This window comes from Poecilia formosa, unplaced genomic scaffold (assembly GCF_000485575.1).
Source record: "Poecilia formosa unplaced genomic scaffold, Poecilia_formosa-5.1.2 Scaffold113, whole genome shotgun sequence".
In the NCBI taxonomy this organism is placed as follows: Eukaryota; Metazoa; Chordata; class Actinopteri; order Cyprinodontiformes; family Poeciliidae; genus Poecilia; species Poecilia formosa.
This window is the reverse complement of record NW_006800052.1, coordinates 1,585,369-1,602,826: the sequence shown is the minus strand read 5'-3', so window position 1 is coordinate 1,602,826 and position 17,458 is coordinate 1,585,369. Positions and strand designations below refer to the sequence as shown.

The 17,458-nt window shown below is 41.9% G+C and overlaps 1 protein-coding gene across 3 annotated transcripts; it reads left to right on the top strand.

Annotated features, from left to right (window-relative positions):
• Positions 1 to 395: 395 nt before the first annotated feature.
• On the top strand, positions 396 to 14,193 carry mapk6 (mitogen-activated protein kinase 6). 3 transcript variants are annotated; one of them, XM_007560191.2, is made up of 8 exons: positions 396 to 619; positions 4,553 to 5,415; positions 5,530 to 5,847; positions 10,572 to 10,716; positions 10,995 to 11,159; positions 11,276 to 11,471; positions 11,561 to 11,678; positions 11,767 to 14,193. In XM_007560191.2, the coding sequence occupies exons 2-8, from the start codon at positions 5,179 to 5,181 to the stop codon at positions 12,850 to 12,852; spliced, it is 2,265 nt and encodes a 754-aa protein (XP_007560253.1). In that variant the 5' UTR covers positions 396 to 619; positions 4,553 to 5,178; the 3' UTR covers positions 12,853 to 14,193. The 3 variants fall into 3 exon arrangements, with proteins under 3 accessions (XP_007560253.1, XP_007560251.1, XP_007560250.1); XM_007560189.2 differs by lacking the exon at positions 396 to 619 and adding an exon at positions 1,738 to 2,225; XM_007560188.2 differs by lacking the exon at positions 396 to 619 and adding an exon at positions 3,061 to 3,189.
• The last annotated feature ends 3,265 nt before the right edge of the window (positions 14,194 to 17,458 follow it).

Genomic DNA, 17,458 nt, shown 5'->3' with positions numbered 1-17,458 from the left:
GTAGTGCTTCTGAATGTAGACATGATTTTGTCTTTTTTAAAAATAGAATTTAAATATTTAATCTTGTCCAGAGCAAGAAAAAAAACATCATCCCTAGATTTGAATTGATTGATTAAAAAGGATGAATGGACATTAATCAGGAGTATTTGATCATTGCAGGCTACAAAATATTATCTTTTCCTTCTCAGACAGCATTGCTCAGAAGAAACACTGATTTTTTTTTTCCCTTCACAAAACATTAAATATTCCAGTTTACTCTCAGAGTAGGAAAAGGCGGCGGTGATGGGCTTTTATGGATCCGACACGCTGACAGACCAAACCAAACACAGAACAGTCTCCTCCCCTTCCTGGCCTGGCCTATATTAACTTTCCATGGAGCTCCACCTCACAACTAAAGCCACATGGAGTGGGAGAAGGCACCATCAAGGCACTGAGAATACATGCACATATCTACACAGATGTAGAAATCTGGACTGCTCTGAACTTTTTCCTCCTGCTGTTTTGGATGCACGTGTTTTGTTTTTATTTTTGATGTATGACTAATCCCTCTCGTTGGATTTATAGCTATTTTTTTTTTTCACCATGTTGCTCCGGTTAATCCAGGAGAATTTCAGCCTTGGTAAGTGAACACTTTGGGGTGTTTAGTTATTTTTCTGTACATTTAGTCAAAAACTGAAATAGAGCAGTTAAAGGCAAAAGAGGAATCAGGGAAAACTCACTGTTGCATGTACTCAGACACTTTGGAAGCGGTAAAACTTCATGCACATTTACATTAAAGAGGCATCTTGATAACCAGATGGCTCTACGAACAAAGCAGCATGACTGCAACTGCGTTTGTCTTGGGTTCACAGATTATAACACACTAACTGTGAGTGGTAAAAATAGAGAGCTCTTAGTCAGATGTCAGTAGGACTTGATGTCCACTGTTTGTCTCATGATGTAACAGGAGAGGCCAGCAGAATGGATTGAAATGATGTCGGCACGGGGACACATTGTTAGCGTTTAGGAGAAAGTCACAAAATGATCCAAAGAAGAGACGGTTGACTTGTGTAAGGTGGAGTTTGTGGCTCTTAAGTAGGGCATAGAGCAGCAACAGGGCAAGAATTGCCCCTGATCTGAGTCTTAGTCATCAATGAAACTTTTATCAGAAACAATCAAAGTCCAGTAGAGGTCAGACACAATGGAGTCAGTTCACTAATTTCAAGTTAGTTTCTGCTCATGGAATTTGTCTGGATCCTCCTAAAGATAAAAAAAACACCATGAGATAAAATGTTGTAGTCTATTAAGGATGAACTATGTATTGCTGTTGCACTGAATAAAAAAATATATAGCCGCAAACATTTCTTTCTTTCTTTCTTTAAAATGAAATGAGGTAAATTATATAAGCTTAAAAAGACAGTCCTGCGTTTCTTGTATTCCCCGGTCTTAAACAGCCAACAAATGCATTATGAGGTGTTGACACTTATAATATGAATCTGGAAACTGTGCTTGGGAAAAAGCAATATGAAAGTCGACTCAGAACGCCACCAGAGGAAGCACAAAGTCTTTCTCGCTTTTTGTTAAAAATTTCTGCGCGCTCCGGTCCGCACCACGCTTCAGTCCGCATGCAGCTTACTCCATCGGAGAGCCCATCCCGGCCGGTGAGGAGCATCTGCATTCAGGGACACATGGATTCTCACATGGTCTGGCTGCGGATGCTGATGTAGGCTGCTGCGGCTGTGATGCTGCCATGCCTGCCTGCACACGCCCACCTGCATGCTCATCCATTCACAGTATCCACAGTCTGGATGACTGGCGATCAGGATCTCCAGTGCGGATTGTAAATATACCGAAAAATAACTCGAGGATTCATATCTTGTTTTTCTCGGCTTTTTTATTTTTATTTTCCTCCTCGTGGCGGATATGATGTGAGATCCAGGGAGGTGGGGTGGGTTACCCAGCTCATCTCAGTGCCAGATGGGCTTTCCAAATCCGCAAACTGCATTGAATGACATGGCCGCAGGATTTTTTCACTGCAGAGCAAATGTGGCCTAATGCTGCTGAGAAAACAACATTAAATCATATTACATGCAAAAACAAACAGACAGATGAATGGGATTAAGAGATGCTGAAAACAAGGGCTTAATTGCACCGAAAAAACAAACAAACAAATAAACAAAAACAACTGTGATCGCATGGATGACAAAGTCAAAGACCAGTCACGGTAACAGCACTGGATACCATAGGTCAGTATGTATTTTATACTTCTTTTTTTAAAGTGCTTCAGACTATTCAGAAAATACAGGTGCAGTGGGGAATTCTCGTTTTAAAAAAACATTCTTACTTTGGAGCTTGAGTGATTAGCCACACATTTCTTTTTCCTCTATATCTGTAACGAAACGTGTTGATGAAGATATATAGTATCAAATTCGTGGTCACTTAACTGGATTTAAACCGTGTAGGTTTCTCGAGTTTTGAATGACTTCTGCTGCTTTCACGTACTGCTCGAAGCTCCAAGATCCTGACGCAAGTGTATACACTTAGTGCACTGTTGTTAAATTAGTTGATTGCTAAAAAATAAATAAATAAAAAATAAATAAATAAATAAATAAATAAATAAATAAATAAATAAATAAAAGAGAGAGAGAGAAAGAGAAACCCAAAAACAAAACAACAACAACAACAACAAAACCTTTTAACCCCACACGATAATGCGTTGTAGCCAATTAAATACAGTTAAAGATTAAAATTTGACAAAGACTTAGCAATGAATGCTTTTGGGGAAATAAATGATATGGTTAATAAAAATATATTGTTATGAATATTTACCTACTACAGCTAAAGGAATGCATATTTTGTGAGATTCATAATTTGTCAAATAAAAGTGCATTAAAAATATCTAATTTAAACCCTCTAAATTAATTGATTAAGTTTGTTATTATTTATTTAAAGTAAACAAGTAAGTTATTTTTGGAAATAATAAAAATATTTGATTTGGCCTGATTCAATAAATCGTCCATAACGCGCTCTCACCATAATTGGAGTATTTCCGACAATCCGTGAAGTAGCCTCGTTACGTCACGCCTTCCCTTCATAGCCAGCCTAAATGGCGTTTGCAGCAGATCCGCAGAGCTCGGGGAGCGAAGCGCACGCAAACCTCGTCCGGGTTTGGTTTTAACAACAACTCAGCTAATGCAACGAATAAAGACTGTAAGTAACGTTTCCCATGTTGATCCTCATCGTTATTACGTCCACCTTGTGTGGTTTCAGTGCTGGGTTTGTATCGTTTTGAGCCGTTTTACGGAGCTCGGCTTTGTGTTGCTTAGCACTGTGAGAGCTGGACCACGTAGTCAAAAGCCTCCGCCAACAACGGTTCCTTTGTTCGTGTTGTTGCAGGACTGCGTTTTAACGCAGTTTTTAATTACTTATAAAAACAGTGTCGAAATAAAATGTCTTATATCTAATGTTTCGGCCGCGTAGATGTTGCTTATAGATGCGGTATTGTGATAAATTTACACCGAGCCGGAGCGGCTTGTCGTTATGGTAGCGTTCTTGTCGTTTTTTTCCGCCACCCGCTACCTGATCCGCTAAAGGCTAATAAAGCCGTTAGTAACTCAGCATATAAACTCGTATGTGTCTTAAAACACATAATGATTTTACATAGTGTTATTTTATTCGTATTTATTAAGTCTTGTTTTTTATTTCCTGACATGGATCGATACCCAGAAACCGGACTGGCAAGCGCCTTTTGCCGGGTAGGGGAGGGGCAAGAGCCTGTTACGACAGTAGAGAAGGAAATTACGACTCTTTTCCGAGTCGTGGGACTCTACTCGCCTAAAGGAACCGGTTCTGTTGGTTCCTAAACAGCCAAAATACTCCAGATTCATAAATGGTTTATTAATAAGGGAGAACAAATACTTTACAAAAGCCTCAGGCAAACTACCAGTGCAAGCGGTTCAATAGACATGATAGAAAAAGGCGCAGCATTAATCACTAAAATATTAGAGAGCAGAAATACTAATGAACTAGAACGGAAAATTTCAAAACCGCACATATCAAACATATTTAGAACTGTCTTAAAAACGAAAGTTAAAACAACTATAGTTTCCATGTTACTTGGTAGATGTAGTGTTGAGAGGCTTGTATGTTGCACTAGATTTGATATGGAAAAATGTTAAAATTGAATGTGAATACCAAATGAATCACACAATTCAGAAATCACATTTATATGGATTTGGATACAAAATGAAAACTCCAATGATTGAGGAGCTTAAGGAGGAATTTCTTCTACTCAATCATTGGTAGAGATTGGAATATTTATCTTGAGTATTTTAATAAAAATATTATAGGATAAAACTTTTTTCACTGTTACAATGTGGTCCACGTTTTTCTAGTGCTGTGATCAATTTTCCTTAATATTCTGATTTTATGGTTCCATTTTGTCCAGGTAAAAACTCTAACTAGACCTACACTTGAAGTCAAATGAATGCGTGTCTCTGAAAACTTTTTGATTTGGTAAAGTTCTCAACTGTGTTTTTCTTTATCTCCCCCCCATCCTTCTCTTGTCTTGCAGGTTATATCCAAGTAAAATGGAGGATAGTTTTGATTGTGACTGTGGTGAGCTTGAGCCACCTGATCACTGAGTAAAAATTTATTTTGAAGATTTAATAAGGCCAGACACATTTCATTTTTATATATCAGGAGACTTGACCAGGAAAAAAAAAATACTAAAACAGGAAGAAAAATTTTGCATTTCTTATGAAGCTGCTCAGGACCAGTCATACACTGAATGTATCTGCACTGTGAGGATGCAACTACATGCTTTTATAGTTTAATATAACCCCAGTGCTATTTTTTTTCCTTTTCCAATTGGCCTCAAAGTCCATTCCATTGTAATCTATAAATTGTAGACCTTATCAGCTAAAGATATCCTTGTACCAAAAGGGTTGAGGAGGATTAAAATTTTAAATTTCTCCCAACATTAAACATGGAAAGAAAATATGATGTACTAGAGTCCTATATCTGAGAGTGACGGCTAGCCAGGGGGGACTTGGTAGTCGTCTGTACGGGGGTTAGTTAGTTCAGCCTCTGAGGCAAAGGGGGAATTATTTGATAATTCCTCTGGTGGTGTTAAAGTTGGGCTAGGATCAAGCCAGGAAATAGGCAGAAGTTTGGCGTAAAACCCTAAAACCAGTCGTCATGGCGGAGAAGTTCGAGTCGCTCATGAATATCCATGGGTTCGACCTGGGCTCTCGCTACATGGACTTGAAACCTCTGGGCTACGGCGGGAATGGCCTGGTGTTCTCGGCGGTCGATACCGACTGTGACAAGCGCGTGGCAGTGAAGAAAATTATCTTGACCGATCCTCAAAGTGTGAAGCACGCCCTGCGGGAAATCAAGATTATCCGAAGACTTGATCACGACAACATTGTCAAGGTATGGTTCAACGTCAAACAGAAAATCCGATGGAGCGTCTGAACGACGGGAAGGGTGTTTTTATAAGATGACACGTGGCCGCGCTAACCCTGACCTTTTGGTCTGTGCCAACAGGTTTTTGAGACCCTAGGCCCCTGTGGCCGCAGACTAACGGAGGACGTGGCGTCGCTTACAGAGGTGAACTCGGTCTACATTGTGCAAGAGTACATGGAGACTGACCTCTGTCAGCTGCTGGAGAGGGGCCCCATGTCTGAGGGCCACGCACGGCTCTTCATGTACCAGCTCTTAAGGGGCCTCAAGTACATCCACTCAGCCAATGTGCTTCACCGTGACCTCAAGCCTGCTAACCTGTTTGTCAACACGGAGGATCTGGTACTCAAGATTGGAGACTTTGGGCTGGCTCGCATTATGGATCCTCACTACTCCCACAAGGTAAGGGACACTTATTTCTAGCTTAGAAAAAAATACATAAAACACTGTTGTTATCTGTACCCTGGTTGGTTCTGCACTTTCTGCCATGAGATGAGGGTGTTGTTGCCCCAACTCAACATGTTTATTGGCCGGTAGCGTGGTGCTCCCCTGGGTGACGCAATTTTATAGCAGGAAGTAAATAAGACAGGATGTGGTTCCTTGAGGTGACGCCTCAGCTTCCTTTCTCAGCACAAGTGGGGCTGGAAACACCAAGCGCTGAGAATTTTCCTTGGCCGGTTGCATGCAAAGCAAAACCTCTAAATTTAGATGTTAAATTGGTTTAGACTGGATCATGGGTGACCCGTGTTTTTGCCAAAGGTTTTTTTTTTTGTTTTGTTTTTATGCAACTAATTGACAGAATCCAGGAATTGAGTTTCATAATGTTGGTAAAAAAAAAGAAGTTGGCATTAAAGGCTACATGTTTATGTACCACATGTCAAATGCATGTTTTATAGCTCTGTATACAATCTGCATTTGTTGCTTTTTCCTTTGAATGTAAAGATCAAGGTTCACCCCGTTGATTGCAACCAGGTGATAGTCTTCTGTAGCTTTGCTGTGTTGTTGACACTTTATCAAAAGGATGAGGAAATGCCTGTTCATGGCCATATGGTGGTGTGAGGTGAGGAAATCTAGGTTGGCCGGCCCCTTTTTTCTCTCTCTCTCCTCCCTCTCTCTCTCTCTGTGGTTGGGTCTGGACCTCCGTTAAGTGTAGATGGAGTCAGATGCTTACACGTGTCTCAGATTAGTCATTGGTAGGTTTAGAGTGAGCTCACGTGGTGTGATCTGTTCGACTGCTATGGCTTCATCCTCAGCCAGGACTCTGCCACCTCATACAAGACGTCTGACACACACTGGTTCACCACGTTTTCAAGCAAACACCTATACTGCAGTCGTCTAGTCGGTTCACATTTTCACTTCTGACTTGTGTGTGTGTGTGTGTGTGCGCTTATGAGTCATGTCTTTAGAGACTCCATCACTGAGCAATAGGAAAGGGAAGGTGGAAGCTCATTGTTGATGGGAAGAAGTGAGGTTTTCACACGATTCAGACTGTAGAGTGGAGTGTGTGGTTTGCATTATGGGTGTTTTCTCTCTGTATAGGCAGATTTCTAATGAGAAACATGCATGCAAGTTGGTATTCTACAGCTGCATGGTGGAGGCGGGGTTGGTCTTTTGTTTCATTGTAGCCTCTACAGTTTTTGTGTGTAGACGGTTTGAACCTCCTCTGGTCTTTGTACATATTTAGTCATATCGGTATTGCTATTGTGGCAGGGGAGTTAAAGGTGATTCATTGCAGTTCCTGTAAGTTGATCATTGTTTGATGCCTACCTTGTTTTGAAGACTCCCATCCACAGAGATGGTGAAAGCCTGGAATGTTGTTTTAGAATTCCTTGGAGCAAATATGCTTTCATAAGCTCCATCCACGTCATAGCGAGACAGTGACTGGGAGCGTATTTAAATAGCATCGCTAAAAACAGAAGCGCTGTTTTTTCTAGCGAACCTCAGTTCCTGGTTTGCTTTGAGTCGTGTGATCAGGCGACCATGCTCAGTCTTGTTTTTTTTTTTCTCACCTTTTTCACCCCATTTTTAATCCCTTGTGACTTTCTGGTGTGTTTTTGTGCTGGTTTGAAGTGTTCTGAAAAGGATGGCTGTTTTTCTTCCAGTGTGAGCTTAAAAATTGTCCCTTACTGGCCAAGGCTCAAGAATGACAAAAATTCACGTGCACTCATCCAGTTTTTCCAACCCATGCCCTCCTCCTTTCCCAAGCCAGCTCTTTGTCTTGTTTTGGGAGTAGGGGGGGATAAGGAGGGGGAGTCGCTCAGGGCTTTATTTAAAATTTCCAGTTGTGGCCTGCCCTTCAACAAGAGCTAGACTTCAGAAAGTCCTCCACTACCTCTGCCTAATCAAGCTTTTTTGTTGTTGTTGTTTAACGCTCTAAGCTTCTACATGTTATTTGTAATAAGTTCTGTATAGTGAGTTCTTGCATGTTCTTCTTCTACTTAACCCGTTCAGAGTTGTCCCTTCTTGTGAACACTCATTTGTTTCAGCTGCGATCAAAAATCTCTTGGAATGAAACCCGCGGGGTTCATTCTTTAGTCTTTGGGGGTTTTTCATTTAGTCAGGGTTAGCTCCACCAGAGTAAGCTCATGATTATTAGAATCATGTGCTTGCTTGATGCTTGGTGAAAGAGGCAGTAATTTGAGATGCTGGAGGAATGACTTCAGTTTTCAGTGATCCTTTAAGTAGAGTTCACCGAGGTCTTTTCTGCTGCATGAGCTTCCTGAAACTCCAAACCACAAGCACAGCAACACTCAAGCACTCATTTGACCCAGTTTTTGTGTGTGTGTGTGCCAGCAACAGGCTGGTCTGGCAGAGAGAAATATGCAGCAAGAAGTCAACACATACCGGCTTTCTGTTCACAAGCTCTTAACACTTTGTGGCAATAGAGAGCAGTTTAACTGTAACCTGTTATGTGTATTGAATATGTCTGTTATGCTGTGTGTCATGGCACTGTAGTGAGGTTTGCTCTGGTTATCCCCCTGAAAGTCACATTGTACAACCGGAAAGTGTTTCGTGGGGTTGAGACTCATTGGACGTCAGAAAAAACTGAGCTGAATTAAATGAAATGAAATTAAAAGGAGCTGAATGATTTTAGTCATAAGTTTCCAGTATTGTCCAAGAAATTAAGATGTATTTGTACTGTGTGTGTGTTTTTATTTTTTTTTTTTACATCTTGTTTGACCAGATTCAGGAAGTTTAGACTAACGCATTTAGACGCACTGAGCGAGCCGGTTATGAGTCATAAAAGTCGGCTTGCTCTGATCTTGATCAAGTGGTTGACTTATTCACCAACTGTTGCCAAAGGCAGTTTGAATTGTTAATGCGTTGACTTGGCCTGTTTATGGTAAATGGGCCACTTCATTAAAAGAGTCAAATGTTTACCGGCCCACTTTATGCTTTCAGTTATTGGCGACCTTTTAATTTGCTCCTCTTCGTTCAGCTCTGTTTCCACAGTGAATCATCTTTGCACAACTATGAATGCTAACCTAATTTGCATCCCTTTTTCTGAAAACTGGTTATATGGTTTTCTCCACTGGAGTAGTCGGCTGCAGCTGCATTTCCATCGACCATTTAATTGCACATACTGGAATTACATTTAATTATTGGAATTCATGCTTATTTTTTAGGAGGGGGGGGGGGAACCAACTCATTTTTCGATTAAAGTGTGTGGACTAGGTTGAGGAGGTTGTTCAGCTGCATCAATTACTGTAATTTGCAACACTACAATGGAAAAAAATTTGTTTCCGCATCACACAAGTCACATGATCAACAACTGGATGTTATTACTGGCAGAAAAGATGAAGAAGATGAGAGAAGGATGACAATGGTTTTTAATATTACACAAAGTTATTCTTGTGGTGTTTTAAGTGCGTTTATTATTTGATAGAAACGCAGCAATTATAAAATTGTGGTTTTTTTTTTTTCCCCAACAGCAGATTATCAACAGTTTTGTAGTGGAAACACATCTAATGTTGTTTAAGTTGGCTTTACTAGCAACTAGCCAGCTCCAACTTGGAGTCAATAATCGGGTGCAACCCGTCTGTCCTCTGTACTGCGTTCTAATTATGTCCGGCCTCTTTCTCAAGCCGCTATTCGACAAACCGATTAGCTGGTTACCTGGAGGTAGGAGATATGTCTGCACTTTGTGCCATTTATAGATCCGTCAAACAAGGGCTTGCAGAGCGTCGATACACTTGAGGATAATGTGACATCAACTATCTGCAGCTAAATTAGGCAAGAAAGAGGAGCCCTGCTTAGTGGTGAGCCGACCAATTTTGTCATGCCGTGAACTACAGCTGCAGGTGGGGGAAGCAAGGGTGTCGTTTTACTACAACCCCCTCTACCCCAGACTATATTCCCCCAACACACACACACACACACACACACACACGAGGAGGAGATGGACAGTTCGCTTTCCTTTGTGCTCAGTGGGTTGTGATTTGTCGAACCGACTATGGAGGGCAGGTTGGTGTCACCACTGTGGCAGCAGGGGGATTATCCTGCTCTCAGATTGCTGACATGGCCTTACACGTGCCTCGTCTGCCCCTCTTTTCATTTATTCCCCCCACCCCCTCTGTGGGGTCTGTGTACCGAACCAGAACAGAGCAGCTCTGTTTGGGAAGTTCCACTAAACATTTCCATTGACCTTAGAATTACACAAATTGGAATTATGAGAACAAATTTTATTAATGGAAATACGTCGATTTGGGAAAAAAAAAAAAAAAAACTCACATTTTGTGCTGGGATGAGGTTGGTTTTTCAGTCGTGTCAAAATAGACTTTTTTTTTTTTTTTCTTCAAATCTGTAATGCAAACACTGTTTTTGCATCACACCAGTTTGTCTCCTTGGAAAATGCACAACGGGTTCCACTAAATGTCTCACAACGTCACCATGATTTTGAATACCTCACCATGTGTGATTTTAATTGCTTCTTATTAAATGGAAACACGACAATTGGAATTGTTTTTCAACTTTAGCAGAACATCAAAAACGTGTATCAGACATTTCCAATATTCGCTGCTAAAGTGGCCGTTGATGTCTCCGTACTGGTTTCTTCCCATTCACATCGAATCAGTTTGGGTCCTGCTGCGCTGTCCTCTGAAGGTTTGATGTTTTTGTCTGCACAGGGCCATCTCTCTGAAGGCCTCGTCACAAAGTGGTACCGATCTCCTCGCCTGCTGCTCTCGCCGAACAACTACACCAAAGCCATTGACATGTGGGCTGCTGGCTGCATCTTTTCCGAGATGCTCACTGGGAAAACTCTTTTTGCAGGTAATTAGTGGCTCTGTTTGAATTGTTGAACTTTCCGTAGAACCAGAGGGAAAGTGGCTGAGGAGATAAATTTAGGAGCGGTGGGGGATAAAGGTAGAGGCGGCTCTAATTCCAGCTGGGGCCGAATGAAACCGTGCGCCTGTGTAAGAACCGCCTTAAGCTGGGCACAAGGCAAACAAAAGTTGTTCCCATGATCTTCCACATTTACCCCTCAGTCATGCAGATAGTGGCTGTTGTGTAACCCTGGGAACAAACCGACGTTTGTCCGTCCATTTCAGGAGCACACGAACTGGAGCAGATGCAGCTGATCCTGGAGTCCATCCCCGTGTTGCGGGAGGAAGACCGGCAAGAGCTTCACAGCGTCATCCCCGTCTTCATCCGCAGCGACATGTCGAAGCCTCACACTCCGCTGGTCAACCTGCTGCCTGGTGTCAGCCCACAGGGTGAGTCACAACCTCTTGCAGAGTCACCCAGCACTCTGTGTTCAGGGTCAGGTTGCTCGTGTGTCGCTACTCCAGTTCCCTGATTGACGGTCTTAATTTTCCCCGTTCCTCTCTAGCCATGGATTTTCTGGAGAAGATCCTCACCTTTAACCCCATGGACCGTCTTACTGCCGAAGAGGCCCTGGCCCACCCCTATATGGCCGACTACTCCTTCCCCCTGGATGAGCCGATCTCTCTGCACCCCTTTCACATTGAAGACGAAGTAGATGACATCGTGCTCATGGACCAGAGCCACAGCCACACCTGGGAAAGGTGCGCTGGCAAACTTACTAAAAAGATCTGATAGCCATGATAGTTATCTTTTTATTTCTGTACTAAACCTTGTGTGTTTATTGTTTTAGGTATCATGAGAGCCAGTTCTCAGAAGCTGATTGGCAGTTGCACAGCACTCATGACCCAGATGAAGTTCAGGTTGATCCGAGGGGGCTCTCTGACGTTACAGATGAAGAGGAGGTCCAGGTATGTAACTTGGACTTGATGAGAGGATGAAGAAGTAAGATGAGATTTAAAGAGCAACAAAAGCTGAACATTCTCCATTTCTCTCCAGGTCGATCCTCGTAAATACGCCGACGGCGATCGGGAGAAGTTCCGGGACGAGCCGTCCTTCGACTACTCGCCCCTGCTCCCGTCAGAGCGGTCTTGGCAGGAAGACCACCACGAGAACAAGTACTGTGACGTGCAGTGTAGTCACACTTGCAACTACAAGGCCGTGTCCCCCTCCTACCTGGACAACCTCATCTGGAGGGACAGTGAAGTCAACCACTACTACGAACCCAAGCTCATCATCGACCTGTCCAACTGGAAGGAGCAGCAGAGCAAGGAGAAGGCTGACCGCAAGGCCAAGAGCAAGTGCGAGAAGAACGGGCTGGTGAAGGCGCAGATCGCCCTGAAGGAGGCTGAGAAGACCCAGAGTCCAGCCGAGAAGGACAGCGAGCAGGAGAAGCACCAAGCAGAGAGGCAGCAGAACCAAGGCTTCGACTTCGACTCCTTCATCGCCAGCACCATCAAGCTGAGCCTGCAGCCGGAGCCATGTCCGGAGGTGACCCTGCTCAGCGAGGTGGGCCTCCTCAACGAGCTCAACTTCTCCGTCTCCCAGCTGGAGGCGCCCCGCTCTACTTCCATGTCAAAGACTATTAGTCAGGAGAAAGAGGAGAAGTGCCTGGTGAACCTCGCCCAGTTGGGCGGCGGGGGTCTGGGAGTGGTGGCCGGGGACTGCGTCTGGCCCGCCGAGCCCTGGGAGAGCTTCGGACCCGGGGAGAGCCTCGGCGACGGTGGCTGTCTGATAGACGAAGCGTGCTGGGACCTCCGCAAAGCGGACCAACTCCAGAAGGAGAGCTCCTACACCAGCTACCTGGACCGCTTCTTCAGCCGGCAAGACGACAGCGTCGCCGAGGCCGTGACCGGCCTGGAGATGGAGCCCTCGGTGGTGAAGGAGCTAGACGACAGCTTCCTGGACACTAGCGCGGAGATCGTGCTCAATATGCAGCTGGACTCTCTGGCCTTGCCCGTGTTTGACGGCCCCGACGACTTGCCTCTAAAGTCCATCCAGGCGTCCCTCTCCCCTTGTCCCGTCAAATGTTCCCCTCAGATAGCCCACAAAACCTACAGCAGCATCTTCAAGCATCTTAATTAAATGCATCTTCCCTCACAGTGCAAAATCTAGGCAGTTTTATTTTTATTTTAATATGGTGTTATTGTACTTGAATCATTTCATACCATTTTTTTTTAATGTTTTATTTTGAGGAGTTGATGGGGGCTGATTTATTATATTTGAAGAGTTTCATCATCACTCTGAGCCTTGATCACCTGGCCTTCATGGGTTATTGTCTACGCCTTCATTGCTAAACCGGCATGTCATTGCACATGTAAGTACTGTAGATGGAAGGGATGGAGGGAGGAGAGAGGTGGAAAAAATGGAAGGAAAGGATTTAAGAAAGGAGATTTTGAAGGAAAGATCGGTGAACAAACATTGCTGTAGGCTTTTAAAGTGCTTTCAAACGGCCTTTCCTGGGTTGGGTGTATACATTTGGGGAAAAGGAAAGCGGGTTGGGTGGGTTCTTTTTGTCTTTTTCTTTTTTCTTTTTCTCCTTATTCGACTTTCTAACATGTTTCCCTGAAGAAAGCTTCCGTAACAATCCTTTCATACTGTAAATCTGACACATGATGCCAGCAGCAACCATTATCGTAGGCGTTAAAATGTAAACGTGTTATCTACCTCAAGGTAACAGCAGTGAGAGACACTCGAAGCCACACTAGTGCTTTACACACATGACCATCCTCATACCATGAAATGAAGTGGTCGCAAAGATGAAATCTGTCTCACTTCGGCATTTAACATAGTGAGGTGTTTCAGTAATCGTTATTTATTTCTAGCAGATGTGCGATATTTATTTTATGAAACTTTGTTATGTCAAATGTGATTCTTGAAGGTTTGAAGAGCTAAACAGACTTCCATTCTCATTTCGGCACTATAAGGATGTGCAGGTGTTCCTTTTTGTTTTTAACGTAGGATGCAAATTCATGTTTTTTTTTTTTATGAAGTTGAGGCTTTCCATTCTTTTGTTCTACTGGGTATTGTCTTTTTTGTTTGTTTTTTTTTGTTTTTTTTTACGTATAGGTGCATTCTGTCTTTTTTTTGTGTGAAAACCTCCTGTCTCATTTGAAGAAGCACCTAAAAGTCTTATTTTTATTTTAAGAAATTCTAAATGTTAAAAAAAAGGCCATGGAGGCAACGGAAAGGTACATTAAAAAGCAAAGCTAACGGTGGGTTTAAAGTACGTCGGTTTTAATTGTATGTTTGTTTTTTTTGGGGTGGGCTGGGATGTTTTTGTTAAATTTCTATGTACTTTTTCCAGGCAAGCATGATGAAATAGGTTAAGGTGTAGCATGTAGAACACTTAAGGACTTTTTTTTGTAATTATCGGTTCCCCTGTTCTACAAAATATCTCAAAATAAAAATTACTGGCAAATAAAATGTCACCGACTCTTTGTTTCATTTACAGACATGCTCTTGTTCCAGAAAGGACAAACGTTGAAACATGTCTGTTCTCTTGTTTAGCTTCGTAGTTTAATTATTAGACTAGTGAGCGCTTGGCATTTGGCTTCAGTCATCTGCTCAGTTTAGTTTGACTTTCCCACTCAAACCTTTTCTCAATCTGAACAAAGATGTGAAAATACCTGAAGAGATCTGCTTAGTCACCGTACTGGACTGATCCAAGTTGCAATTTCCTGTTTCTGCCAAGAGTCGCATGTGACTCTACAGGGCTACTTTAGTCATTTCTGCAGAAATAAGTAATTTTACAGAGGGTTAGGAACTATAACTGTAGTTAAAACTTTTCAGATTATTAATGAACAATGGATGATGAATTGTAATGGCATCAAGTTCTCATTGGCTGTCTTGACCTTGCACAGATATAGACTAAATGAAACAATCTATTTTTAACGGAACAGTAATGGGGAAAATCAAATATTCACATAAAATGTTACTATCGCGATTAGATTTTTTTACATTTATTTTTTAAACTTTTCCACTACCTGAGATAATTTACAGAGGTGCCATTACGTATCTTTCAGACACATAGTGCCAATTTATAGCACAATGAAGTAATTGTTCCCTTCAGTTGTTATGGAAATGTATTTGTCAAACAACACAAAAGAAATGTGTCTCTGCAATTTGACACTTTGAAATTGGACCTCGTTTCTTTAAACAAGAATATTTTCATATTTTCATATTATTGTGTGATCATTCACAAGAAGGACACATTTTGGATGACAGCTTTCAGTATCAGGAATGGGTTGCCTTTCTAATTCATACTGCACAATCCTAAGAGAAACTTAAAAAAAAAACACTGTCTCAGGTTGCACAGGACCGCTCAATAATGGTTTGTGAGGAAGAGTTCTCTCCTCTTGAAAAACAAACATGTCAGTGTTTTGGCCTAGGCTTGCAAATGTACGTTTGAACGAACTGCAAAACTTCTACAACAACGTCCTTTGGACAGATGAGACAGACCACAGTAGACAAGTCTGGTCGTAATGTGCAGCGCCATGTTTGGTGAAAACTAACCACAGTAAATCAGGTGGTGTATGGTGGTGACTGGAGTCGTTTAGTAAACCAAGAACTCCTCCATAATGTGAAATACTCCAGAGTCAACTGTGAGGGCAGCTAAATATTGGCCAAAAATAGGTCCTGGGAGCAACACTTACCGAAAAAGAATAACTGAAAATGCTTCACAATGATGCTGGAGAAGTCAGACAGAAAATAAATATTTAGAGGGAAGCTAAAGATGAATCAAGAAACGACTGAATTGTGGACTGTTCTTGTTTTCTAGACAATATTTCTTTGTGGAATCTGTTGAGTGGGTTTGTACTCTTGAGTCGAGATTCAAGCAATTTTCAGGATTATTTGAAGGTATTATTTCCTACCCTAACTTCACATTTACATACAGTATACAAAAAAAAAATTCCCCTTAACTATCTGACATGAAATCAGATTAAAACGTTTTATGTTTTGGGCCAGTGAGGATAAAAAATAAATAAATTAAAAAAAAATCCAGAGTTTTTGTGAGTTTGGCTTTTTTTTCTTTTTCAAACTCAGATATGGTACGTATGTTGCTGCTTCTTAGTGGGTAGAATACATTCTCTATATTTAACCACGTTAATCTCCCACAAGCCTTTTACTAAGCAAGAACCTATTTCGCTGGAATCTGTATTACAGATTTCTACTGGCCGAGTCTGACTGCAACATAAACAGGACAGGAAAACAGAAGTTGTGGTACAAAGGTTGGATCTGGGTTTCTCCCTCTAACCAGCTGCAGCTGGCTTTTTCTCTCTGCTGCCACTTCCTGCCGGGACAAATCAGGCCGTCTACTGTCTGCAACGTTTCCCCGTCTTTTCCAACCACGCGTTTCTCACTGACTTACCCTCCAAAACACTGATGAAAACTGAGGTGCAATGTTTGTATCTAATGATAGAACGAGTGACTAAAATAAAAATGTAGGTCAGACACGTTGTTTTCTCCTTAACCAACTCAGTGTCGTCTGTCCTCTTCTCTTTCCTCTACATGCCACTTTGTTTCCTCTGCTCACAACATCAATCCATCCACCTGAGAAGCTTTTGTTTACTAAAGTGAAGCAAATATATTGTTAGTAGAGTCTTGCAACTACCAACAGTTCTAGCAACAACTAATCGTAATCATGGAAGTCATATTAATTTGAGGCTTTTATTGATTTATTTGAAACACTCTAAACGGCTCCGATGAGGCTGTAATTGATTTTAAAAACAAGAATTGGTTGCCTTTGGCTTTTGGTGTCATTCCTAGATTGTTGGTTCAAGCTACTCTATGTCAGTATGTAGAGATTTTAATATTTCACCGCTTTGCTTAGTCCTAAAAGAAAATCCAAGCTGTCACCAGGAGATGAAACCTGAAACATGACTTTAACAGTGTGAATCAGAATAAAGTAAAAACAACTGTATCCAGTTTTTAAAGTTAGCTGAAGCGGACTGAGGTGTAATTATTTTGTCCAGTGAAGGAAACAGTTTAAGTAAGTCGCTAAAAGTCCAAAATGAATGTGACATTCACCGTCTTTACGAATGCATAAGCTTTTCTGTGCAGTTTCCCTTCACCATCAATCCGTTGACGACACTCGTTTAATGGAGGCCATGATGAGTGGCGTTCTCTCTCACTAATGGAGGGATGATAAAAAAAAAAAATCAGTTCAGACATGTTAAAAATAACGAACCATTGAGTTTTATCTAAGCAAATATGTGAAAATAAGTGGATAAACTGATTTCTGAGATGAATCAGAAGGAAGACGACCTGGTTATTCACCAAAACCAGAGATGGCTCCTCAGTGTCAGACCATGTACCCTTATTCAGAGCAGAGCTCCAGGTGCTAAAGTTAGAACACAAAGTGCCTTCATAAATAGAGCTCAGCCCTCAGGGTCCTGCACTTTAAAAGCTTTGGCCCCTGACAGAGTTACGCAGCCTCCTGACCACTGATATCAGATCAGCGTATCACTTTTTACACCTCTAAGCAGCCTGAGTTTTAACATTACTTTATAAATCCTTTACTGCTTTCCCAAACTGGGGACCATTAACGCAGACAATCTCTAAAACAGCTGAAGTTACAGGCTAACATCCTGAACTTCGATAACATATGAATTTAAAAGAGCTGCAGCCAGCGAGCGAAATGAGTCATCTCTTGATTAGGCTCAAGTACTGGAGCTGACGTGGCAAACGG